Source organism: Peromyscus eremicus, chromosome 13 (assembly GCF_949786415.1).
Source record: "Peromyscus eremicus chromosome 13, PerEre_H2_v1, whole genome shotgun sequence".
Lineage (NCBI taxonomy): Eukaryota > Metazoa > Chordata > Mammalia > Rodentia > Cricetidae > Peromyscus > Peromyscus eremicus.
This window is the reverse complement of record NC_081429.1, coordinates 36,494,201-36,519,783: the sequence shown is the minus strand read 5'-3', so window position 1 is coordinate 36,519,783 and position 25,583 is coordinate 36,494,201. Positions and strand designations below refer to the sequence as shown.

General features: G+C 50.9%; 3 protein-coding genes across 5 annotated transcripts; 1 reads left to right on the top strand and 2 right to left on the bottom strand.

Moving 5' to 3' along the window:
* Positions 1 to 438: 438 nt before the first annotated feature.
* Slc23a3 (solute carrier family 23 member 3) lies at positions 439 to 9,429 on the bottom strand. 2 transcript variants are annotated; one of them, XM_059278618.1, is made up of 13 exons: positions 9,262 to 9,429; positions 8,996 to 9,153; positions 8,799 to 8,896; positions 8,696 to 8,722; positions 8,534 to 8,607; positions 7,941 to 8,122; positions 7,496 to 7,622; positions 6,783 to 6,897; positions 4,607 to 4,860; positions 4,038 to 4,143; positions 3,616 to 3,783; positions 1,193 to 1,288; positions 439 to 725 (listed from the first exon to the last, which is right to left on the bottom strand). In XM_059278618.1, exons 1-13 carry the CDS (start codon positions 9,427 to 9,429, stop codon positions 439 to 441), a joined length of 1,860 nt encoding a protein of 619 aa, XP_059134601.1. The 2 variants fall into 2 exon arrangements, with proteins under 2 accessions (XP_059134601.1, XP_059134602.1); XM_059278619.1 differs by lacking the exon at positions 8,696 to 8,722.
* A 2,143-nt stretch (positions 9,430 to 11,572) lies between these two features.
* Positions 11,573 to 18,149, bottom strand: Cnppd1 (cyclin Pas1/PHO80 domain containing 1). 2 transcript variants are annotated; one of them, XM_059277991.1, is made up of 9 exons: positions 17,386 to 18,149; positions 16,710 to 16,799; positions 16,127 to 16,235; positions 15,215 to 15,296; positions 14,954 to 15,074; positions 14,741 to 14,869; positions 13,493 to 13,554; positions 13,050 to 13,167; positions 11,573 to 12,805 (listed from the first exon to the last, which is right to left on the bottom strand). In XM_059277991.1, exons 2-9 carry the CDS (start codon positions 16,776 to 16,778, stop codon positions 12,269 to 12,271), a joined length of 1,227 nt encoding a protein of 408 aa, XP_059133974.1. In that variant the 5' UTR covers positions 16,779 to 16,799; positions 17,386 to 18,149; the 3' UTR covers positions 11,573 to 12,268. The 2 variants fall into 2 exon arrangements, with proteins under 2 accessions (XP_059133974.1, XP_059133975.1); XM_059277992.1 differs by lacking the exon at positions 17,386 to 18,149 and adding an exon at positions 17,012 to 17,123.
* A 42-nt stretch (positions 18,150 to 18,191) lies between these two features.
* Retreg2 (reticulophagy regulator family member 2) lies at positions 18,192 to 24,028 on the top strand. Its single transcript, XM_059277990.1, has 9 exons — positions 18,192 to 18,484; positions 18,754 to 18,860; positions 19,969 to 19,999; positions 20,357 to 20,492; positions 20,677 to 20,761; positions 21,014 to 21,157; positions 21,399 to 21,493; positions 21,779 to 21,914; positions 22,545 to 24,028. Exons 1-9 carry the CDS (start codon positions 18,207 to 18,209, stop codon positions 23,174 to 23,176), a joined length of 1,644 nt encoding a protein of 547 aa, XP_059133973.1. The 5' UTR covers positions 18,192 to 18,206; the 3' UTR covers positions 23,177 to 24,028.
* The last annotated feature ends 1,555 nt before the right edge of the window (positions 24,029 to 25,583 follow it).

Here is a 25,583-nt window from a genome sequence, read left to right as displayed (position 1 = left end):
AAATACTGCTTCCTCCTTGCCCCCTCATCGTTATTTTCGTCTGTATTATAGACTATCTTCTGCTTTACATTTTAGTTACTAATTTAAACCTTAAATACAGGGAGAGGGCAGGGACCCTGTCATATTCATGTCTGTGGATGCAGGGCCTTGCTCGTGGGAAGCACTCGATATAATATTTGAACGCTAGAGTTCATTCAAGCGGCATTGACAGTCCACAGGCAAAAATCTCATTTATTCACTAAACCCATGCCCCCTGCTTCTGAACACTTTAGCCTGATTAAGAGGAGGAAAGGCAGCCCATTCTACTGGGAAATGGTGCGTCTAGGTGGGCCACGTACACCTTCTCACTGGGAGAAAGTATTGCCTTGAAGGCAAGAGACTCCAGCAAGCTGGGAGTTACTGCTAAACTAATAAAGACAAAAATGGTGCTCTTGGTAATTACTGGGACCTAAACCCTTCTTTGCTAGTTGTAGGGCATGACTCTGACTCAGAGTTAGGCAACAAGTCGGCCATCTCTTCGGTCTCAGAGGGCCCTCCTTCCTCATCCTCAGAGTCTTCCGGCATTGGACAGAGGCAATGGAGAGGCTGTGGGATGCAGGAACACAGGTTTTGAATGGGTAAAGGAGGCCCATACTCTTGAGCAGCCTTCTCCCTGGACTTCTGAGTTTCTTGGCCAGTGAAAGAAGTCGGCAGCCTTTGACCTAGGCCTCGCTCAATCTGTGTACCTGCAAAAGAGGGATTGGTCAGGCTGGAGGGATAGCTCCCCAGTTAAGAGCTGGTACTACTCGTACGGAGGACCCAAGTTCCGAGTCCCAGCATTGATATCAAATGGCTTACAAACTGCCTGTAACACCAGGTCTGGAGGGATATGAATTCATATGCATATCCCCACAGACACACATGCATACACATAATTTAAAATGAAAATAAATCCTTAAAAATAAGTAAGCTGGGCATGGTGGAGCACGCCTTTAATCCCAGCACTCGGGAGGCAGAGGCAGGTGGATCTCTCTGTGAATGCGAGACCAGCCTGGTCTACAAAGTGAGTTCCAGGACAGCCAGGGCTCTGTTACACAAAGAAAACCTGCCTTGAAAAAATAAAATAAGTGCAAGGAGGGATTAGTCTGGTCATTACCCAACTCAGGGAGTAATGACTTCCCAGCCACTCCCCTAGGACCTAGTCCCAACTTACCAGAAATGGTGTTTTCTAGAAGAAATCCCAAAAGACCAGCTAGAAAAATGGGTTCTGCCAGCAATGAACGCAGGAACATATCCAAGGGGCTCCAGCCTACAAAGGGTTGGGGCCAGGCAGGAAAGTAACTAATACTGTCCAAGGCAATGTATCTTCCTTTTCAGACCTAAACTAAGTCTTGGACCAGGGACAGGCTTCACTAAGCCATCATTCCATCCCACTTTGTCCCTCTACAAACTCTATTTCCCATACTCAGGCCCTTCCCATAGGATCCCTTCTTAATACCATGTTTTCTAAGCACCCACACACCCTCCAGATACCCTTTGTCCCAGGCTCCCTTTCTCTGGACAGTTTGGCATTAAAAAGCCCCAGTCTCTCCCACTTCTGACCTTTGGTGCTTTAGGCTGAGCCTCGAAACTTCAATCCTGCTAACACTTTGGACTGGATAATCCTGTTATAAGGAGCTGTCCAGTGCTTCAAAGGATGTTTAACAACCTCTGTAAGCACTGAATGCCTGTAACAATCCTTTTTCTTACTGGATGTGGTGGCACATGTCTTTAAACCCAACACTTGGGAGGCAGAAAGACTCTGTGAGTTTGAGGCCAGCCTGGTCTACAAGTTCCAGGATAGCCTAGACTAATACACAGAAAAACCCTGTCTCAAAACAAGCAAACAATTTTTAAAAAATCCTCTTTCTCCCCATTTCTGACATCCAAAAAAATGTCTCCAGACATTGCCAAATGTTCCCCATGGAACAAAATCACCCCCAGTTGAAAACCACTGCTCTAGACAACCATGCTGTTTGCAGCTTTCAGGATATGCTACTTCTGTCCCATAATCCTATTTTCTATCTATGATAGAAATGTGATCAAGAATGATCTTATCAGCTGGGCGGTGGTGGCACATGCCTTTAATCCCAGCACTGGGGAGGCAGAGCCAGGAGGATCTCTGTGAGTTTGAGGCCAGCCTGCTCTACAGAGCAAGATCCAGGACAGGCACCAAAACTACACGGAGAAACCTTGTCTCAAAAAAAAGAAAATGAAAAAAAAAGAAAGAAAAGAATGATCTTATCAGCTGTCCATGTGGCTTACATCTATAATCTTGTCACTTGGGAGTCTGACGCAGGAGGATTGCCAAAAGTTTGAAGCCAGTCTAGGTTCCAAAATGAGACCCTGTCTCTCATACACGTAAATGGCCCTTTGCCAAGAATGTTTGTTTCAGTTTTTCCATCCTCAAAGACCAGTTCGGTTCTACTGAATCACCTCAGACAGAAGCTATTCTTGTCATTGAGTACCACAGGTCCTTTGTTTTTGTTTTTGTCAGGGTCTCTCTATGTACCCCTGAGTGGCCTGGAACTCACTGTGTAGACTATTGGCCTCAAATTCAGAGATGCCACCAGCTTGCTGAATGATGGGATTAAAGGCATGATCCATCATGCCCTACTCACAGCTCTTATCTTAACCTGCCTGGTTATATCCCTAACAAATCACCTCTTTCCTAACACTGTACCACCCAGAGGCACTTTTGTGTCTTGACCTAGTTAGCTTGTTTTAAAAAGGTGTTTAGGGGAGGTATTTTGTAACTTGTTAGCTTTAACTGTTAACTTGTCACTGCCTAGGGTCATCTGAGAAGAGAGTCCCAGTTGAGGAATTGCCCAGATCAGATTGGCTTGTGAGAAGAGTCTGTAGGGGACTGACTTTCTTGGTGTGATTGATTTAGTAGGGCCTGGCCCACCATAGGCAGTACCAACCCTAGACGGGTGGTCTCGAACTGTATAAGAGAGTTAGCTGAGCAGAAGGCAGCATCGTCCATGGTTCCTGCTGTACTTCGTTGGCTGTGAAGTGAGTCCCTTGTTTGGAGGTAATGCCACGTAGATTAGTAAGCAGGCCTGTCTTCAATGTCTGCCTTAAGTTCCTGCCATGGTTTCCTCAACGATGGAATGTGATCTGGAACTGTTAACTGAATAAACCTTTTCCTCCCCTACGTTGCCTTTGGTCTGAGTGCTTTACCACAGCAACAGAAATAAAACCAAGACACAAAAGCACAAAAAAACGGGAGCACGGGGCTCAATGAGCATTTGTTAAATAAATGAATAAAGTGCATACAAAATCCCATTGTGAGACCAAGAATTCAGAAAGCCTAAAGCAGTGGTTCTCAACCTTCCTAACGCTGCGACCCTTTAATACAGTTCCTCATGTTGTGGTGACCCCGACCACACAATTATTTTCATTGCTACTTCATAACTGCAGTTTTGCTACTGTTATGAATCGTAATGTAAATATCTGTGCTTCCTGATTGTCTTAGGTGACCCCTGTGAGAGGGTCATTTGACCCCCAAAGGGGTCATGACCTACATACAGACAGATTGAGAGCCACTGGCCTAAAGCCTCAACCTACTCCTTTTTTTTTCTCCACCCCACTTACCTGTGTTGAGCAGGACCGGGGCTGCCCGGAGCCACCTTGGCAGAAGCAAGGCCATGAAAATGGAGAAACCCACGATGAAGACATTTCGTCCAGAATCAATGTCAGCCAGGTGGAAGCTGGAGAATCCAGCAGACAGAACTACAGCCTGGGTCACTCCCAGGACCCCACCTGCCTCGTACAGAAGAAAACAAAGCAGTGGGACGAGGGCAAAGTTCAGGGTTTGTCGGACAGGCAGGTTGTCACGAGAAAAGATAACCAACAGGCTTGTTTCTGGTTCTGCAAGAGACTCAGTCCGACTGAGAAAACAAGAGCATACATCCGTATCCATTCAGAGAAGCTATTTAGAAAGAACTGGCACCAGCCTAGCCAACTGGTTGGGCCAAATAGTATTCTAATACCTGTCTTCACATCTATTCACTCACCAAGCACAGGCAGTGGGATGTTGGTGAAGAGCTGAGCCAGCCTTGGGGAGAGCCCAAGCCCCATGCAGAACAGCCCCACAAGGTGGGCTACTCGCCGTGAACCGGTCTGCATGAAGAAGAGACACTAGAATTCACAGCCAACTCCTTGGACTATACCAGATCTTTGCCTGGCCCACTCCATTTCATCCTTCGTATCCCAGCTTAAGTGTGACCCTTCTAAGCATCCTGGCCACTCCATCCAAAGGAACCTCTTTGCTCAGCCCATACACCGTGGCTTTCGTGACAGTGTTTACTGCTCTCAAATTATGCTGTATACTTCCTTTTTTTGCGAAGTTCCCAAGAGAACAGGGCTTTCTCTGATTCATTCTTCACTATAACGAGCTTTGGCGGAGCTCCCAATTCACCTGGCATACCGATTTCCTGTTTCTCTACCTTCATAGCATTTAGCACATCTAGGCACCTCCCTCAGTGAACTGCCTGCCTGCGAGCTGGCCCAGCTGACAGTCAACCACTATGAGCTCCTGCCCCTGTACTGCCAATCCCCTCGGTGCTGTCTCAGATCCACGTACCTGGAAAAGACTCACTGTGCCTACGTTAGGGAAGCTGGATGCAGTGCCCAGGGGACTCCCCAGCAGCCCCGCCAGCACACTGCCCAGCCCCTCCAGGCTCAGCCCCCGACTGCAGGCATGTGCTGGTGGAGAAGACAGATGCAACAGCTGGCCACACAGGGCATAGCAGCCCAAGGAGCTGGTGGAGGTTGCCAAAGCCATGGCGATTCCCGCAGCCAGGGCTCTGGGCGTCAACAAGGGCCAATCCCACTCACCTGAGGAAGAAGAGGGAGTCATCTAGAGACCAGACTCAAGCCTGGAGCATCCCTTTGCCCCTAAATGTCTGTACCATAAGAATCCCAGATGCTCCAGCTTTTCAGGATAATACTGTGGGGCAAAACCACTGAACTCTACAGACCCTTCTCTTCACTATGATCTACCAGGTTGGTTTGACACTCAGTTCTGTTCTAGTCCCATTTCCTGTCACATTCCACATTACTTCACATTAGCCTTGTTTTGGGCCCTGGCTTTGCTGTGTTCCTGACAACCACAGGGCCCTTGCACGTGCTGTTTACCTAGCATGCTGTTGTCTCCTGCATCCTGTCCAACTAGCTCCTACTCTCTCCACCTCTTACATCTCATCTCACTTCTTCAAGGACTGTTTCTCCCACCACATTCAAGTGTGGTGATGCATCCCTGTAATTACAATGCTCGCAAGGTACAGGGAATTTAAGGCCATCCTTGGCTACAATCGCAAGTTCAAGGTCAACCTGGGCTATGTGAGATCTTGTCTCAAAAAAAAAAAAAAAGAAATGTAAGAACTGGGGGATGGGGCGGAGTGCTGTGAGAAGCTGTCTTCGGGACATGACAAGGCCATTGCACTCAAGACGTCACAGCAGCCACAGTCACCTGCACAAGACCTGTACAAGACCAAGCCATTCAAGAGTCCAGCATGGAAGCATGAGTGAGGTAAAGGTTCATGAGGCTTCACCCCTAGATGAGGAGCTATATTAGGTGATAGCTGCTGGGGTAGGGACCATCATGTTTCTTCAGAGGTGTAGACCCTAGTAGGCTGCTGCTGGGGTAGGGACCGTCATTTTTCTTCAGAAGTGTAGACCCTAGCAGATAGCCCCATACCCATGCACATCCAGGCATTACTAATCCGACTCAGTGAATCTTTTTTTTTTTTTTTAAGGACATGCAGATGGGATGGGGATGTATTGGGGACAGTGGGAGGAAGAGTTGGATATGATCAAGATACATTGTATACATGTATGGAACATGTCAAGAAATAATTTAAAAAGAAAAAAATCTAAATAAAAAAACCCACTTCTCTCAACCCCGTTAATAGCATCAAATTCCCCATTATTTCCTCTCACCACAAATCCTAGTTTTATGTAGGTCCATTTACTATGATGACAATTGCACATTACTTAGTTGCTTATTTGGTTCCTATCGATATACCCCTAGTTGACTGTCAGCTCCGTGAAGCAGACATTATTACTCCTGTGTTCATCATTACGCCTACCGTGTGCTTAGGGCCCCATCAGAACTCACCCAGCCATTGTTAAACTATTCCATGAAGGGCTGAAGTGGAGTTCAGTGCAAGGCCCTTGCTGAGTGTTCTGCACAAGGTCCTAAGCTGATTGATCCCCACCACCATGACAAACGAACATGAGTGACAAAAATCTCACATACGCTGACTCCAAGGCAGTAACTCTACAGTTTACCAACAGAGGTGTCCACAGGGGCTGAGAATGTAAACTTGTTCATTGGTCACGGATGTCAGGAGTAAGCAATGGGGTGGAGAGTAAGGATACATGGTATAACATCTCCCGATTCTAACCCAAATAATGCACCTGCAGTGAAGGGGGGGGGGAGCAACCCCTCAAAATGGCGGTTTCTCCATCTGTGTTTTGAGAAAACACAGATTTTATTCAGAAGTAAAAAATGAGCTCCATGAAATCATTTGTGTGACTTTTTTCTTTTTGAAACAGGGCCTCATGTAGCCCAGGTTGGCTTCAAACTCAATATGTAGCTGCAGATGACCTTGAATTCCTGCTCCTCCTACCTCCACTTTCCAAGTATTGGGATTATAGATGTGTGCCACCTCACCTGGCCGAAGTCTATGAAATTGTGAGTGCAGAGAAATAGAAGCCTTGATTTGAGCGAGAGAATGGAAACAGGGAAAACCTACCTGGGTGAGGCAGCCAAAACCATGGTGCCTCAGTGGGGTCTGAGAGCTGCAGGGGGATGACACTCAGACCCAGAAGGGCAGAGATGATCCACACACAGGCCACAGGGGTAAGCACCTGAAGGGTAATAATGAGATGGACAAGAGCTCCCTCCTCTCCAGAACCTTCTGAGTCAGCCTGCGTGGGGTCACCAGAAACTCAGAAATAGGGGACCAAGGGAACATTCCAGGTCGACCCCACACACTTTTGTCTGTTTCAACGATTTTGTTTTATTTCTGAGATAGGGTCTCTCTGTAGCCCTGGCTATCCTGTAACTCTCTATGTAAACCAGGCTGGCCTCAAGCTTACAGAGATCTGCCTGCCTCTGCCTCCCGAGTGCTGGGATTAAAGGCGTGCGCCACCACGCTTTGCTCAACTATTTTATTTTTATTTTGTTTGTGTATGGGGGAGCGGCTGGAAGGCCGGAAGAGGGACTTGGCTTCTGGAGCAGGAGTTACAGGCAGTTATGAGCCACCCACATGTGTGGTGAGAGCCAATACGGTTTTTTTGTTCATGTATTTCAGGCTGGGCTGAAAATTCCTAAATAGCAGAACTTGAACTCCTGAATCCTTCTGCCTCCACCTGCCCAGTGTGGAATTACAGGTATGCACCCCCTCACCTGGCTATGCACATCAGCCAGCCCTTCTCACTTCATCTGCCCAGAGCCCCCACATACCGAAAGGAGTCGGAAGACAGGCATATAAATGGGAGTTGAAGAAGAAGTTGAAGCTGGCCTCCAGGAGCACAGGGGTACCTGGCAGGAACCTAAGTGCTGAGAACATACCACCATGAGCAGGATGAGCCTAGGAAAGAGAAGGAGCTTTGCAGGTCTGAAGCATCAGAATCCTGAATGCGGGCAATGCAGGGGAGCAGACTATTATAAAAGGAGACCCCAAGGAAGAAACTCCTCATGGAAGGGGTAGGGAGGTACCCTGAGGTACCATAGCACGTGACTATGAATATCAGGAAGACTACATGAATTCAAGGAAAGCCTTGGATTCCAAATCTCAAACCTCTATCCCTGCCCAGGTAGCTGTGGAATCTGATAAGCCAGAAGCTCAGTCTTCCCGAGGTCTGCACACCCACTGGGTACCATCCCACACCTCTCGGGACTCACTTACAGCAAGGCCAGGCCCCAGTGAGCGGAACAGAACTGGGCCACCTCCTTGTGGGCAGAGAGCCCTGCTACAACCAGGCTGGGAGCCAGCACCAGTGGCCCACAGAAGGGGAACACACGGCCAGGCACCCCTAGAAGTCCTACTGTGCCCTGCAGCAGCCCGGATACCACCACTGCCCCCGACACCTGATGGAGCAGAGGAGAGGATGGAGAGAAGACTTTCTGTTCAACCAAGTTGACTTCAGCCTGGAATTTCTTTTCTTTTTTTTAAAAAATAATTTATTTACTTTCATTTCATTTGCATTGGTATTTTGCCTGCGTGCATGTCTGTGTGAGGGTGTCAGATCTTGGAGTTAACAGACAGTTGTGAGATGTCATGTGGATACTGGAAATTGAACCCGGGTCCTCTGGAAGAGCAGTCGGTGTTCTTAACTGCTGAACCATCTCTCCGGGTCCAGCCTGGAATTTCTAACTAATTCCAAGGATAGGCTCCTGCCTCGCTCCTTCCCCATAGCATCAGTGTCCGCATAATGGAAGTAAGAATGTCGCCCTGCTGGGACCATCCAGTCCTTCTGCTGTCTTTTTCCAGGCACTCACCTCTCGGAGAGGAGTGTTCCAGAGCTCCAGGCCACGGCAGCTTGTCGAACTACACAGGCGCAGTGAGAGAGAGACTGGAAGTTTGGGGTACAGAGAGGTGTAAATGGAATGGAGACTCAGTGCTCTCCTGTCCCAACTGATGCCTGGTGTGGCGCCCAAGACCTCTCTCTCTCTCTCTATGATGCTCAGCTACAGAACTAACCACCCAACCTCCAGCCAGCTCGTACTTCCGCCACTAGCCTGTCTTGACTTTGTACTTACTCACCATTTCCAGGTGTCTTGGTGGTCAGAGGTAGCTTCTGGTTTGTCAGCACCAGCGCAGGGATAAGGAATTCTAAGGATGGAGCCTGGACTAGAGGCAGCCTGAAGGAACAGCAGCCCCATCAGGTTTGGAAACGTGTGATTCCCTTAAGTCTCTTTCTGGGAGCCTACGCCTCCCTCTCTCACAGGAGTGCCCCTCACCTGCTGCCCATCCAAGTTTGCAGGACCGTAGACACACCGCAGGAAAAGAAACTGGAAGCCAGGAGCTGAGCAGGCGAGTATGAGAGCCCCCCTGGGGGAAGACTGTGGAGCAGCAGTAGGTGGGAGGCACAGAGCAGAGATGCCAGGACCAGGAAATGCTGCGGATAGTGTAGAGGGATGAGCCGCAGAAGTACCTATCCGTGGGTTTCTCACGACTCATTGACTCCCTCCAAATACCCATCTCAGCCAGCGCCTCTACCTCCTACCTGCAGAGCCAGAAGACAGCTGAGGCCCCAGGTGGAAGGCCCACACCGAGAGGCCCATGAATGGGAGGAGGGATTCTGGGGAGGGGGCAGCAGTGGTGGCAGGGGAGCAGGGGCATCCTGGGAGCCCACAGGTAGGAGTGGGATAGGATGGAGAGGTGATCGGCTCATCCTGCCCTGACTTGATTGTGTCTGGGCTGCCCTGGGCTAGCTGATGAAAGTAAGAGGTCAGAGTGTGAGCGGAGTGCGCTGGCTGCTGTGGGGAGGGGCTGGGGGGTGTCAATGAAGCGGAGAGAGAGAAATAAGGGCTTGGGAGCAGGACATGGCTCTTTCACCTTTGCCCAGCTCTTGAGCAAATTCCATCAGCCATTAACCTAGCAGCTGAGTTCTGGACCCCTCCCTCAAGAATTCCCAGCCATATCCCCTGCTTCTAGACCAGGCTCTGGAAACAGGAGGGTTAGGGGAGACCTGTCAAGATAGCCTGAAGAAATTTTGCAAACTACCTCTTACTATCAGCATTCAGCATCATCTATTAGGTACACATTCCTCAACCAAACACGGACATGCCCTGGATCAGTTCAAAACAAAACTCATGCATAATGCCCACATCAGCCAGGTGGTGGCACATGCCTTTAATCCCAGCACTCCCAGAGAGGCAGAGCTCTGTGAGTTCGAGGCCAGCCTGGTCTACAGAGTGAGCTCCAGGACGGGCACCAAAACTACACAGAGAAACCCTGTCTCGAAAAATGAAAATAAATAAATAATAAGATGCCCACATCCCATATGACAATGACCACTACGTAAAACGCACTCACTGTAAAGCAAAAGTAATCAATAGTAATGTGTATTTCAAAATGTGGAAGTTTGGGCACAAATAAACCAGAAGAAATGGAACAGTCTGCCGCCCGCACCCATAAACAAGATCACTATGGATGTGATAGCTACACTGCCAGTCAGTGACATTTAATGGGAATTCAGACGTCATAAGCAGGATTGACATTGGTGACCAGGTTTTCTAAAATAGTGAGCAAACTTTTGGCAAAACATTGAACAAAGTACACATTTACTTTACATGGAAGTATAATTCCCTGAAAATTATGTTTAAATTTTTTTTTTTTTTTTTGAGATTATATCCTCTCTGCCTTCCCTTTCCTTCCTGGAAACCCTCCCAGATACCCCTCTACCTCACTTTTCAAATTCATGGCCCTTTTATTATTATACAAATATATGTACATCCACATATGTATTACTAACTATAACCTGCTCAGTCTGTATAGTGTTACTCATAGGTGTGTTTCCAGAACTGACCATTTGGTATTGGATAACCAATTGGTATGCCATTCCCTGGGGGAAGACTTACTCCCATTCCCAATATTCCTTTGTTGCATTCAATTCTTTGTGGAGGTTTGAGTCCTCCATTTTTCCCCCCAAAATACACAAAAATATTTCATGTTTGCACTTAAAATCTTTAGAATTGACTAGGGGTGGTGGCCCATGCCTGTACCCCAACACTCTGAAGGCAGATGTAAGTGCATCACAAGTTCCAGATCAGCCTGAGTGCATCACAAGTTCCAGATCAGCCTGAACCTCGTGAGACCATTTCCAACAGCAGCCAACTCCAGGCTCATCTAAAAAGGATTTTCATCTGCATGATGATGTCTAGGGAACTGTTCACAGTAAAGGTTTTAAACCCTTTAGGGTGTCCAGCATCCCACTCAAGATGAACAAATGCCAGTAGCATTCCCAAAGAGTCAACCAAATAGAATGAGTACATGTCCACAATGACCCTTGAGGACAGAAGCACCCACCAGTCCACTGACATGTGCTCCTACCCCCGAAACCCCCTCAACTATCTTTGGCAGTCAGCTAGCAGTCCACACACCATAGATTGTTCTTTTATTGATGACCCAGCTCTGGTTCTTTAGCACCAGCTACTTCCACGAGTCACCTTGGTGAAGAGGTCAGCAGGGCTCGTATTCTAGGTGCTAACTGGATATGTGTTTTGACACCTTAAGGATCCACAAGGCTGGTACCCACCCAGGCTATGCAACAGCAGACAAGGCCTTCCCAGGCCTGGGACAGTCATTGCTGGTATCCCATGGTAGGTCATATCCAGCAATCCCAGGGCCCCCAAGGTAGGAGCAGTAGGGATGCAGGAAAGCTCGAAACAGGAAGTAGTAACTTTCAAACTAACAGGACGTTTTGAAACAGAGATCAGAGGAAACACTATGCGTTGACAGGATAGTGCATCTGACGTGGGAGGCAGATGAGAGAAGGTCCTCACAGGACGGTGCAGAAGGAAAAGGCCAGGCCATGCAACAGAAACTGTTTATTGAAACCTCAGTTCTACAAAAGCGTGAAAAACTCAGATACAAAGCAGTGGTGCCCAGAGAGGCAGAACACCTAGAAAAGAACCGGTCAAGTGGGAAGCCTTGGAGCAGGATGCTAAGGTTGGAAGACAAAAGGACAAGGTTGAAGGGCCCCGTAATCCTTGGCTGTGACAACTACATCCAAGGGATGGGCGTGGCGAGCTTCCTGCCTCGGGAAGCCTTCCCTCAGCAGCTCCCATCTTGGTACCATCCGTCCCTGGTTTTCCTGCCTCAGGGACATCACAAATACAGAACTACACGAATGTTTCACTTCCCCCCTCATCCACTTCCCACACCTCCCACCTCTACCTTTCCATCTTTGGAAGAACAAAAGCAAAAGTCTACCCCACCCCCCAGGCTTGAGAAGACAGAAAGATAGGTGCTTCCCTGTCATCTGTGACATGCCACTGGTCACTGAGCTGAAGCTGTACCAGGCACTACCAATGTCCTAACCCACTAGCCAGCCTCTGAGGTCTGGGAGGGCGAATGACCTTGCTCTGCCCCACAATCCCATGTTCCTACTCAGGAGGACAGGAGACTAGCCAAGGACCCAGAGAGGTAGCAAAAATCTAAATCAAGTTTTCCTCTTCCAGGTTCTTAGGGACTCCCAAAACCTCTTAATGAATTCCTCAGAACACTACCTAGCCTGGGAAAATGAAAGACTTGAGACGGGCCAGCTCCATGACACTAAAAAGAGAACACTGCTGGGGTTGGAGGAATGGAGGGGCTACCGGGCTCGAGAGCCAGGGTGGGGCCAGGCCATGGGTATGGTAAAAGGGGCGTGAAGGACCAATCGACACTGTACGGTTAGGCTGGTGGCAGGCACGGCAGTTTGGGGGATTTCTCTGGAACTTCTGGCAAAAGGGGCATTTGTGGAAAAGCGTAGGTGGGGCAGGGGGGTCTGGGGGAAGTACTGGAGGGGGTGTCAGCGAGGCCAAAAGAGTGCCCCAGAGTGACGGCAACTCTACATTGCCTTCCGGGCAGCTGGAGACATTAGTCAGGCACTGTGGCATGGGGGAAGGTATGCAGGGCTTCGAGAGGCCTTTGGAAACCAGTCTGAGGTCAGGAGGACCTGGGGAGGGGCTGCAGGACAGCCCCAAGGACTGGTGTATTACAGCCACCGACGCCACAGCTAGGGCCACACTGCTCACATATGCCACGGCTAACAGGCAGGACAGCTGCAGGAGAGAAGATAAGAAAACAGCGGGCCGTTGACTATCGTTAACTCTTCCCCACTCCCAGCCTCTCACACTGAAGCTCTCTGTAACTCCCTCTGCCTCCCCTGCTCTCCCATCTACTTTCAAATTTCTTCTGAGCCTTTCAGAATTTTCAGCACGCACGCACGCACGCACGCACGCACGCACGCACACACGCTCTCGAGTGAGCCTTCTCAAGCCCCTCTCCTTCATAACCCCTTCTCACCTTTACCAGCCGCTGGCAGAGGGAGCCCAGAGACAGCTGCCATGCTGGCTGTTCCAGCAGCACACACAGGTCTGTGTAGGTGTACCAGCCACGCCGACGCCCTTGCTGCTCAGCCACGCTAGGAGGGGGGAGAAACTAGGGGTTGGGGACTCTCCTGCAGCGAGCCCAGGGGCACCCATCAGGACCCATCAGAAGACACTAAGGAGCTGGTCAAATACACAGATCCCTAGGCTACCCACTGATCCAGAAGATGAGACCAAGACCTAACTGTCAAATTAGCTGCTACCACCACCAAAGGAGGGCAGAAGAGGTCGACTACTTTCAACAATTCTCTTTCTCTTCTCTTCTTTCTCCCAGCCACACAGACCTCATCTCTAGCTCCTATGGCACTAGCCTAGGCCTCTAAATGCCTCAAACCCCTCTTACCGATTCCTGGAACTCACCAGCTCTCCAGCCAATTCAGCACCTCAAAGATCTCCCGAGGATCAGTGTAGAGACGCCAATCCTGTGTGCAACAAGAAAGGCAGGGATGGTAGTTCATCCCTACGAGCTCAGTACTTGGGAAGCCGAAGTACTGCTGCAAGTTACAGGCCAGCCTGGGCTACGTAGTGAGTTCTAGGCCAGCCTGGGCTATAGTGTAAGCTTATCTCAAAATATCCTAAGTAAATAAGAACAGAGAAGAGCACAAGCTAAGCTCAGATACAAGCCATGGTGGCCTGATCGGAGCAGCTACAACCATCAGCTGAAATGATGTGCTAACTACTATCCAAAGAGCTTGCGTATATTCTATCATGCGATCACTACCTACCTGACCTCGAATTAATCACCCCCTCTACAAAGTACAAAGGGAGAAAATAAACCCAAGAATGGTCAGTGTCCACAGGGAGCTCAAAGTCTAAGGTGGAAAAAGTCTGGAAGCAAATATTCAGAGGCCAACACGACAGGGCCTGCCTCAGAGTGTGCCCTAAAAGAAGAGGGTGTGACGTGACTTCTGGACTCACTGTTCCAGAAGCCTCTAAACTAGTCCTGAAAGAACAGGAAAGGAAGACCCTGCCAAAAAGACACAAGGGACAGACATGCAAAGCCAGGTGTGGTCTGTACACCTACAATCAGCACTGGAGACAAACGCAGAAGTAACAGGAGATTCGTCACGAGGTCAAGGCCAGCCTTGTCTACCCAGTGAGTTCTAGGACAGACTAACTTAAAATTTATTTATTAAGAAACAGGGTCTGACTATGAAGCCCTGACTGTCCTGAAACGGACCAGGCTGGCCTCGAACTTAGAGCTCTGCCTGGGATTAAATGCGTGTACAGCATACCTGGCAGAAAAAACAAAAAAAATTCAATGGAGGATGGTTGCTAGCTCAGTTAGTAAAGACCGTGTATTCAAGCATCAGAAACTGAGAGGCCCCAGACCCACATAGAACAAGTGGGCATGACATGATGGCATGCACTTATAATCTCTACACTAAGGAAGCAAAGACAAGCAGATCCCTGAGGCTTGCTGGTCAGCCAGCCAGCCTGCCTGCCTGCCCTAACCCATGAGTACCAGGCTAAAGAAGAGACCCCATTTCAAAAAGCAAGGTAGACAGAGAGAGAGAGAGAGAGAGAGAGAGAGCGCTGAAGACAACAACAGAAAGCTGAGAGAGAACAAAGAATAAAGGGGAAAAAAGACAGATAAGAGCCACTCACCATGGCACTCAGGAAGCCCCTTTCCAAGGCATTGAGAGTAGGCACAGCCATTCCCCCGGCAGCTCCCCATTCGTCATTGAAGACCTCCTCTTCCTCCCCTTCATCATAAAGGTATTTACTGGCCACCATCTGTAGAGAAGCCAGAAGCGGCATCAGGGGAGCTCTTACCTGGTGCCTGGCTCGCTAGGGAAATAAAAGGAGGGGACACCTTACCATGGAGATCAGAAACAAGTCAGAAGAGGACACGTGCTGCAGGTAGTCTGGGTTTCGGTGCCGGAGCCGCTCAATGTACACCAGAGCTAACATCATAGCACACGGGGAGATACAAGCCTCCCTGGGAGGTGGAAAGGATCAGTAATTAAACCCAAGGGTCTTTCAACTCTCAGGACGCTCATCTGTCTTTACACTTTCTCTTTAGAGACAATAACACCTCTCCCTCTCCCTCTCTTTCTATCCCTGCAATCCCAGGCTTACCGGGACACGTGAGCTACATATTTCTTCTGGAGTCGGCGAATAGGACTGGGTGCTGCTTTCTGAAGAAGTTCCACAGTAATGTCTGCAGGAGATGGGGGGGGGGCAGAACAGTCAACCCCCCAACATACACACCAGTCCCTATAATTGTCAGGGAAGACCTAGGTCTGTAGTATCTGGGGCCTTAGGGACATGACTATCACAGAAACCTAGAAGTCAAGTTCTCCTAAGCTGGGAGGGCATGGTGAAATATGCCTATTATCCCAATACTCTAGACAAAGGGGCAGGAGGATTGGATTACTCTATGGCCAGCCTGATCTATAATGAGTTATAGGCTAGTTAGATCTATGTAGTAAGACACTGTCTCAACCTTTCATCCTTAATTTCCCCACCATACCCCTCCTCCAATTCTAAGTAGATAAAAGCCCATTCCCATTCCAAGCTTGACTCTCAGCCTTTCTCAGGAAGAAAGCTTGTTCTTCTGTTGAGTTATTCGTGTTTATCTTTCACTAATGTTCATCTAAGAACTGTGCCTTGTTTACTTGGGAAACATATACCAAATGTAATTAGAAAACCTAAGTTTCTGACCTATAAGTCAAAAGGGCAGCATGACTTGGGGTATAGCTCCATGGTAAAATGCCTGCCTGGCATGCACAAGGCCCTAAAAATAAGAGACTGCAATTTATGAGCTGTTTTTACTCACGTGGGGCTAAAAGAATGTGAAACACGTCCTGCATTGTCAAACCAAGTACCAAGTGAGGTAGTTATGAGACACAGTGCAGCTCAGAGAGCAAACCTCTAGGCATCTGGGTGACTACTGAAAACCCTGCCCTCAAAGTTACTTGCTCAGACACACACACACACATACACACACACACACACACACACACACACACACACACACACTCCTCTAACCTGCCACAGGGCTGGAGAGCTCCTCCAGGCTGCAATCTGTCTCCCAGTCCCAGCCATAATAGAGTCTCCTTCGGATTCGAGCACTCAGTTTTTGGTGTCCTGGAAGGAACTGAAACAGGGCCAGTAGTGGAGGGTGAAGGGCAGGGAAGGGTTTGGTGGATGTCCTGGGTTGGGGCTGGAAGGCTGTACAGGACAGCAAGTTAGCTTTGCTGCCACTGGGCCTATGCCCCACCCAGCTCCGAGTTCCCAGGATCTTTTGCTAATGGTAGCCTAGTCCTGTCCTCAGGGAGAGGAAGAAAGACACCCTGTCATCACTAAGGGCTCCCAGGAGAAGACTAGAAAACCAGAAACCAGATGGACCCTAGTCTAACCACCATAGTTCCCTTCCCATAACCTGAGGGTTTCCCTCCAGGCCCAAGTGGCCCGGGCCTCGAGTAGGTAGGTATTGCTCTCAACAGCTGCCCAATCCGGGGCATGGCAAGTGACACAGTTCCCATTCCGCTCGGGTCCGGAGGGAAACGCCCGGGAGTCCCGACTCCCAACCTAGGCGGGGGCTAAGGACAGGCGGACTGTGTGCTCTCACCGTGAAGTCCTGGAAACCGGTGAGGGAAAAGGTGCCTTCTTCGTCCAGTAGGAGCCCAGCCAGGTCCATCGCGCCGCCGTCAGCCGCCCCCTGTGAAGGTGGAGGGGGAGAAAAGGAATAGTAAGTTGCGGACAGAACCGTCCTCCCCGGTTGGCCCACCTGCCCGCCTGTCCCGAGAGGGCCGCCGCCCGGGTCCGCGCAGTCTCCTCCCCTCTCGCCGGCAGCCGCAGGACGCCTCTTCCTGTTCCGCGCGCGCCTGGGCCTCCGGGCGCCCGACGATCGACGATCGGCGCGGCGCTCACCAGGCGGAGTAGGAAGAGGTCCGAGGGCCAGAAGCGTTCTCAGCCCGTGCTGCGTCCGCCTGGCGTTTACAAGCGGCGGGCGTGTCGCCGACGAGTCAGCCCGCCGGGCAGGAAGTGCCGACCGCCCGGCCCAGCCTCCCGCCGAGAGCTCCGGGTCTCGGGAGCCTCAAGCACCAGGGTCTGATTTTTGGATTACGGTTCCCCAGGGGACCCGGACGCACCAAGGGTGAACGAGCTGGCCAAACCTCATGGTAGTGGTGCCCGGTAATTAGCGAGATTAACACAAGAGGTAACACAAGGAGTTGTTTCCCGGGATTTAGTAGGGAAGATGCACGCACTCAGCAATGCACAGGAAAGATGAACAAGAAACTTACCCGTGGGAGAACTGTGGATAAGGTGGAAGGGAATCTGTTGAACCTTTATGCCCCTTACGAGTTTGAAATTGTAAAGCCCGAATGCATACTGTATTTTGTAGGGTTACTCCAGCCAATTAAATGATCTCAAAAGATACGAAGCCTCAAAGAACGATGTCAACAAGTCTCCCAAAAGTAAACAGCACGTAAATGAGGTTTTATTTTCAAACACGCCTTCCACCCAATTTGCCGCCGAAAGATTTGGGGAAGAAAGAGCGCCGACGCTCGGAGCAGGAAGAAGCAACTTTTCTAAATTGGTGAGGCAGGCTGCTCTTAAGGCATTGAAGTCACGCGCTGGTGTTTTGTTTATCCGCCGAGGGGAGGGGACTGGAGGCGACGAGGATTGAGTTATGGCAATGCCGCCGCCCTTCCAGAGCCGGAGCAGATCCTAGCCAGGATCCTGGGCGCCTGGAGGCCCCACTTCCACCGGGCGGGGTCGCACGGGAGATACGGGTCGCCAGCAGATTCCCCCGCCGCCCTGACGACACCGGGAGAAGACCGCAGGCTGCGGAGACGCAACAACGCCCGCGCCGGGGTGGCAGCCTGGGAGCACACCTGCGTGGGTGCGGGAAATCGCAGCCGCCGCCCCTGCGCACGCGCGCGGGCCTCCCATCCGGGCTGTTTGGGCCCGCGTCACGTGACCGCACGCCCCGTCACGTGACGCCAGTCCGCAGGTTCGGCTGGCCCGGGCGTGCGCCCCCTTCCGCCTGACGCGCCCCCGGCGGCGGCCGCGCAGCCCTGGCTCCTCGCGGGGCTCGGGCAGCAGCGGCTGCGGCGCGGTGATGGCGAGCGGCGGCGGCGGCGGCGGCGGCGGCAACACCGGCGCAGGCGGGACCTCGGGGCTGGGCCTGGGCCTGGGGCTGAGCCTCAGCATGGGGGAGGCCACCGGCGACGCGGAGGAGGAGGCGGCGGCGGCCGAGGCGGTGGGACGCCTGGCCACGTCGCTGTGGCTGCGGCTCCGCGGCTGGGAGGCGGTGCTGGCGGCCGCGCAGCGACTGCTGGTGTGGGAGAAGCCGCTGCACAGCCTGGTCACGGCGGCCGCGCTCAACGGCCTCTTCTGGTAACGGCCGCGGAGGAGGAGGAGGAGGAGGAGGGGGGCGGGGCCGGGCTGCGCGGGAGAGCGGGGGCGGGAGGACCGGGGTGCACCCTCCCCTGGAAGGGCTGTCAGCCGCTGGAGCGGCGATCCGTCATCAGGTTGCCCCGTGTCTTAGTCTCTCGGTGGCGGGTAAGGCTTAGAGGGCCGTCTCCCCATCAGTGGGTCTTCCTGGCCTTTCCGATGGGTTTGGGAGCCTCTCACCTGCGCGTGGCTGAGACGCCTGTCTCCCCAAGGTTGCTGTCTTCGTCGTCCCTCCGACCCTTCTTCCTGCTCAGCATCTCCCTTTTGACCTATTTTCTGCTGGATCTCTGGCATCCTCGCTTTCTCCCCGACGTCTCAGGTGAGTGTCTTCATTCCGCACGCACTGTTGTGCACCTGCCGTGTGCTTCACCCTACCGAGCGAGGTTGAACAGCAAAGGGAAGGTACAGCGAGGCCGTTTGCGCCTCCTAGACATGCTCCGTGCCCCCCTCATCCCCGTTTTAAGAAATTGCCTGAAATGAGAATCGTCTCTTTCCCAAAAGTAACGTTCTTGGGGTTTTAGTAGTCAAAACTGTGAAGTTTAGAGCGGATTATGTGAACGCCTTTAATCCCAGTACGCAGGGGACAGAGACCGGCAAATCTCTGGGAAGTCTAGGCCAGCCAGAGTGAGACATTGTCTCAAAAAGTAAATAAAAATAAAAGACTATAGAGTGTGTAGCCAAAGCACCTGAGATACATTCCCTACTTTGCCCTTAATCAGGTGCATGGACTCGTAAAGAATTGCAAAAGCAGGGACTTTGTTTGTTTGTTGTTTTTTGAGACAGGGTTTCTCTGTGTAGCCTTCCTGTCCTGGACCTCCTCCATAGACTAGGCTGACCTCGAACTCACAAGGATCCACCTGCCTCTGCCTCCCGAGATTAATCCCTCCTGGGATTAAAGGCGTGTGCTACCACTGCCTGGCTTCTTTTGGCTTTCTTACACGCACCTAATGTGCATCTTGGAACAACTATGTATTGGGCTGTGTATAAATTATTGGGAACACAGACGAATAAAGTGTGGGCTTCTGTGTTTGATACAGGCTAAGTCTAAAGAAGGAGACAAAGATAGCCCTGGCGGTACAGACCTGCCATCTCAGCTGCGTAAGAGGCTGAGGCAGGGGAGGGTGCAAATTCAAGGCCTACCCTGTCTCAAGGAAAGGATTGGGGACATAGCTCAGTGGTACAGCACTTGCCTGATGTTGACCTCAGGTTCAGTTCCAAGTACTGCAAAAAAGAATGAGGGGTGCAGAAGCAACATGTAGTCCAGCCTGTTGTTAGCGCATGAAGGAAGTTCTCTGTGCCTTAAGAGAGAGACGGGGATCACTGAGAATTTGACGTGAACAATGCCGGGAGAGGCAGTTCTTTCTGATTTGGGATCTGTCTCTCAGTGCCTCTTGCAGTCTTAATTTAGTGCCCCTTTTTCTCTATAGCATCACCCCCTGAGGAACCACACTCTGACAGGTGAGTACAGACCACCTTTTAAAGAAGATGCCCACATGTGGTCTGCTTGCTATGTTCGGGTCAGCTCCTAGAGGAGCAAGACTGCCACTTCTGCAGGCCTAGGCCCCAGTATAGTGAAGGGGCTTGCAGCAAGCGAAAGTGTGCTGGCCCTAGGCTTTTATGTGCCTTTTCCTGTGGAGGTAGAGTTGAGTGAGTATCCTGGGAATTTTGCTTTCCCGGACTAGGGTGACCTCCTCTGGGGGAGGTGGGGTTTTCCACGTCTCCAGATTGAAGAGCTCGTCAGCAATCTCAAAGTGATGTGAGTGCCTTAGAAAGCTGGTTTCTGAGGCTTCCAGGGGTCATGTCATGTCTCCCCAGTGAGGGTGCGGGGTCAGGCGCCCAGCCGCACCTGCTGAGTGTGCCCGAGTTGTGCAGATACCTGGCTGAGAGCTGGCTCACCTTCCAGATTCACCTGCAAGAGCTGTTGCAGTACAAGAGGCAGAATCCAGCTCAGGTAAACCTCATCCTGGAGCGGTTGTTGCTGAGCCAGAGGGGATGGGAGAGGAGCGGTATGAGCAGTGTCTGTTGTAGTTTCCCAGTCTGGTCCTATTCTTCAGCGGATGAGTAGTGTCTTCCCTAGGTGACGGGGCACATGGCTTAGTCCAGTGGTTTTCATAGACCTGTGCTCTTCTCCGCAGTTCTGTGCTCGAGTCTGTTCTGGCTGTGCTGTGCTAGCTGTGTTGGGACACTATGTTCCAGGGATTATGATTTCCTACATTGTCTGTGAGTGGAGGCCAGCCCTGCCCTTTCCAAAGCCCTTCCTATTCTTCCTTCCCTGGATTGACCCAGAGGACAGACTGGGTCTTCTTTGTCAGTTACCTGTCTGGGGAGGAGAGTAAGAGATGAGGGAAGAGGATGTCACTCACTGCCTTGGGGAAGGATCTCATCTTTGTTTAGACCTACCTGTCCAGGGGACAGTTTAAAGAAGGCTCTTGGGAAATTGGCATGCTGAGCTCTGGACTTTCTAACCCCCAGTGTTGAGTATCCTGCTGTGGCCCCTGGTGGTTTATCATGAGCTGATCCAGAGGATGTACACTCGCCTGGAGCCCTTGCTCATGCAGTTGGACTACAGCATGAAAGCAGAAGCCGATGCCCTGCATCACAAACACGACAAGAGGAGTAAGGGGTTCCCCTTGACCCCGGAGGGAAAGCGGGTGGGGGGGTGGGGATGAGGTTCATGGCTCATGATGTGTCCTGGAGTGAGGGGTTCCCTTAACCCCGGAGGGGAAGCAGGGGTGGGGGGTGGGGATGAGGTTCATGGCTCATGATGTGTCCTGAACTTTAAATCATTTCCAGTTCCTTAGTCATACTTGTCTGCTCCCATTGTCTTTGCTCACATTGCCTTCTTGCCCTTCTCTAGAGCGGCAAGGGAAGAATGCACCTCCAGCAGGTGATGAGCCCCTGGCTGAGACAGAGAGTGAGAGCGAGGCAGAGTTGGCTGGCTTCTCTCCAGTGGTGAGGTTCAGGGAAGGTGGGGTGTCCAACAGAAGGCTCAGGGAAGCTGGGTGTGGTGATGCACACCTGTGATCCTGTTTGAGAGGTGGAAGCGGAAGGATCAGGAATTCATTATGAGTTTGAGACCAGCCTGGGCTGTATAAGCCCCCTTCTCCAAAAACTAAAGAGGCAGAGGGAGGGGTGAGAATCTGACTGCTTCAGAGCTACCACTTCTCGAGTAGGTGGGACCGGAAGGCTTAGGGGAAGTGTATCCCTCCCTTTGGGTTCATCCTGGTTCTTCTGCAGGTGGATGTGAAGAAAACAGCACTGGCCTTGGCTATTACAGACTCGGAGCTGTCAGATGAGGAGGCTTCTATTTTAGAGAGCGGCGGCTTCTCTGTATCTCGGGCCACCACCCCACAACTGACAGATGTTTCTGAGGGTACGAGCAGACTTTTGCCCCTCTTAATCTTCCTGCTCCCTGATGTTGAGTTGTTGCTGGCTTTCTTCTCTGAGTTCCAAAAATGCTTCCTCTAGCTAGTTGATTTGCCCTAAGCTCCCCAAAGACCTTGGTTCAGTATTCCATCTTTACTTTGCTTTGCTTTGTGGTCTTTGTCTGTCCTTTTATTGTTTTTAGATCTGTTATTTTATATGTGTGAGTATTTGGCCTGCATGTGTGTGCACAACACATGCATGTCTGGTGCCTGCAGAAGTCACAAGAGGGCAACTGACCTGGAGTTGGAGTTATGGATGGTTGTGAGCCACCATGTAGGTGCTGGGAATCGAACCTTGGTCTTCTGCAAAAGCAGCAAGTGCTCTTAACCACTAAGCCATTTCTCTAGCTCTACTTTGCTTTTTGATAAAGGATCTTATATAGCTCAGGCTTGCTTCAAACTCTATAGCAGAGGATGACCTGAACTCCTGATCCCTCCTGCCTCCACCTCCCAAATGGTGGGATTACAATAGACATGTGCCACAGAGCCTGGCTTCTTAAGTTTTCTTCATGAACTTACTGGCTTTTGTGGCCAGTCAGAGAAACCAGCCCATTCTTAACCCTGTGTTCTCGGCACAGATTTGGACCAGCAGAGCCTACCAAGTGAGCCAGAAGAGGCTCTGAGCCGAGAGCTGGGGGAGGGGGAAGAGACAGAGCTGGCCCCTCCTGAAGACCTGCTCACGGCCCCTCCAGCCCTCACAAAGCAAGCCCTGGATACAGAAGAAGAGGCTGTAGTCAAGGGAGCCTTGCTTGAGCTCTCCTCCCCTCTTCACTTTGTGAATACGCACTTCAATGGAGCAGGGTCCCCCCAGGATGAAGTGAAACGCTCTCCTGGAGGACCGGTGGAGACCCTGAGCCCAGAGGCAGTGAGTGGTGACCCAGTGGCTCCACCCAGCACCCTCTCACCCCCACTTTGCCTGGCTGAAAGTAGTCCAGTTACCCTCCTCTCCCCCTCTGTGCTCCCGTCCCTTCCCCAGGACTCACCTCAAGCCCTGGCTGCCCCTGAGGAGGAAGAGGTACTCACCACTGAGGACTTTGAGTTGCTGGATCAGGGGGAGCTGGAGCAACTGAATGCAGAGCTGGGCTTGGGACCAGAGATGCCCCCAAAGCCCCCTGATGTACTGCCTCCTCCTCCTCCTCCTCCCCTGGGACCAGACAGCCCGTCTCTGGTCCAGCCAGACCAAGAGGCTCATGCCGTGGTTGAGCCATGAGCCATGGCAGAATGAGTGCAGGCGTAGAGGCTTCCTGACTAGGGCTGCCACAGTTCCTCCTTCCCTCCTCCTCTGGGGCGAGGCGCTGTGTGGAGAAGCTGGCTGTCCCATGGAAGCCAGCCCCCTGTCTGCCCGCTCGCCTGCCTGCCTGCCTGCCTGCCTGCTGTCCTGGGACCTGGTATAGTACCTGTGCCTAGGGTTGGTTTTAAGTTTGTAAATAATTTTCCATTTGGGTTAGTGGATGTGATCGGGGCTAGGGAAGTCTTCCGTAGCCTGCACTACCTCCCTGCCTCATCTCTTCTCACTCTGTCCCAAGCCCTGGGGTCTACCCTTTCTTTTTCTTCCTGTCCTCAGGGACCTGTGCTGCTCTGCCCTCGTGTCCCACTTGGTTGTTTAGCTCAGGCACTTTATCATTTTCTCTACTGTCCTAACTCCCCTTGGCTTTATTTCCCTGCTGTGTCCTGTCCTTAGCAGCGTGCTCCCCACTCTTTGCCAACTCCTCCTTCCACAGGCACTGGCCACGTTTTAGGGCAGGTTCTCTTCTGAGAAAGAAGAAACCTGGAGTGCTGTCGGGCCAGTAGTGCTGCACTTCGGTCACTATAGCCTCGAACCTGCACTGTACCCTTGCCTGGTTCACCCTCATGATGCAGGACAGCAGGGTCCCATAGCACTTTGCCAGCACTGTGGTTGATGAGCATGCTCTCTCTGTTTGAGGTGAGGGACTTCCCTACTGTCTTAGAGAGGAAGAACAAACCTACTCTTCTGGACCACAGTTGAGACTGCTAGGGTCTAAGTGGGTAGTAACATCTGTGTAGGTGTTAACTGGAAAAATAAAGTGTTGATTGGCTAGAACTCTTGCCTGCCTGTCTCACTGAGAGCTGCTCGCACACTGTGCACCTTGTCCCTCCTCACCCGATGCCCTCATCCCAATGCTGCTCCTGGTTGGTTATTTTCCTTGGTGTAAGACAAAGTCAGAAGCGGGGATTATCCCGACAACCCTGCCAGCTCAACCATCTTCCTTGAGTGTGTGGTATGTGGTGAGACTTAGCATGTGTAAATAAATTACATGCAGGAGGAAATTGCCTTGTCTTCCTAGTCAGTGGAAACATGGAGCCATAACAACTGGTTCCTACTACATGCCTAAGCTTTTAATATTGTCTCCTTAAGTGATCCATCTTCACCGTGCGGTGGTGGCGCACACCTTTAATCCCAGCACTCGGGAGGCAGAGCCAGGCGGATCTCTGTGAGTTCGAGGCCAGCCTGGGCTGCCAAGTGAGTTCCAGGAAAGGCACAAAGCTACACAGAGAAACCCTGTCTCGAAAAACCAAAAAAAAAAAAAAAGTGACCCATCTTCATGCTATCAACTCAATCTGATGTCAATATTAGGCCCACTAACCAGCAATGGAGTACTGTTCATATTAATAGAAACTGGTTTCAAGACAAGGGACTAAAGAAATAGTATCTTAACATTTTTTTAAGTGTAATATGTATTTGGCACTGTTCTAAGTTATTTATTCAGTTGTTTTCAACAGGGTTTCTCTGTAGCCCTGACTGGCTACTCAGAAATTTGCCTGCCTCTGCCTCCCAAGTGCTGGGATTAAATGTGGGCCACCACCACTGGGCTGATTCTAAGTGATTTATATATAATAATGGTTGGGGGCTTTTCCTCAGCTTTTAAAGTGAATTGGCTTATTATTAGGCATAGTACCTGACATTTGTAATCCCAGCAATTGTGAGGCTGAGGCCAGATGATTGAGAGCTTCAGGCTGGCCTGGGATACTGAGGGAGAAGACCCTATCTCAAACAAAAGCCCACCACAATTTAAAAAACAAAAAACACTGCTATTAACTTTTTTTTTTTTTTTTTAAGTTTTTTCGAGACAGGGTTTCTCTGTGTAGTTTTGGTGCCTGTCCTGGATCTCGCTCAGTTGACCAGGTTGGCCTTGAACTCACAGAGATCCTCCTGCTTCTGCCTCCTAAAAAGGCTTGTGCCACCACCGCCAGCTTTAACTCAATTTTTAAACACAGCTTAACTTCCTGAAGGGCCATAAGGCTCTAGGAATGGAGCCAAGATTCAAACCCGTTAACACAGTTAAGCTCCTGTCCAAAGATGGGCACAAGGGAAGAAGCCAGGAACTGAGAACACCAGTCTAGTATCTTGGCTTTGTGAAGAGTGAACTCTTAGCTGTCATTGCACTGTGGTGAACAGTTTAGAACAGAACCAGTGATTTGCTTAATAAGTTCATGTCCTCGGCCTTCAGCTACAGGTACAATGTAGCAATGCTACTTGTCTTTGAGGTGGGCCTCTAGACAGGTGTGTCCCCGTGTATCCCATTTTCTGTTTCACATTTCAGAGAATCAGCGTTGACCGAGGCCTGGTTCTGTATGTTGAAGGAACTTGCTAATGC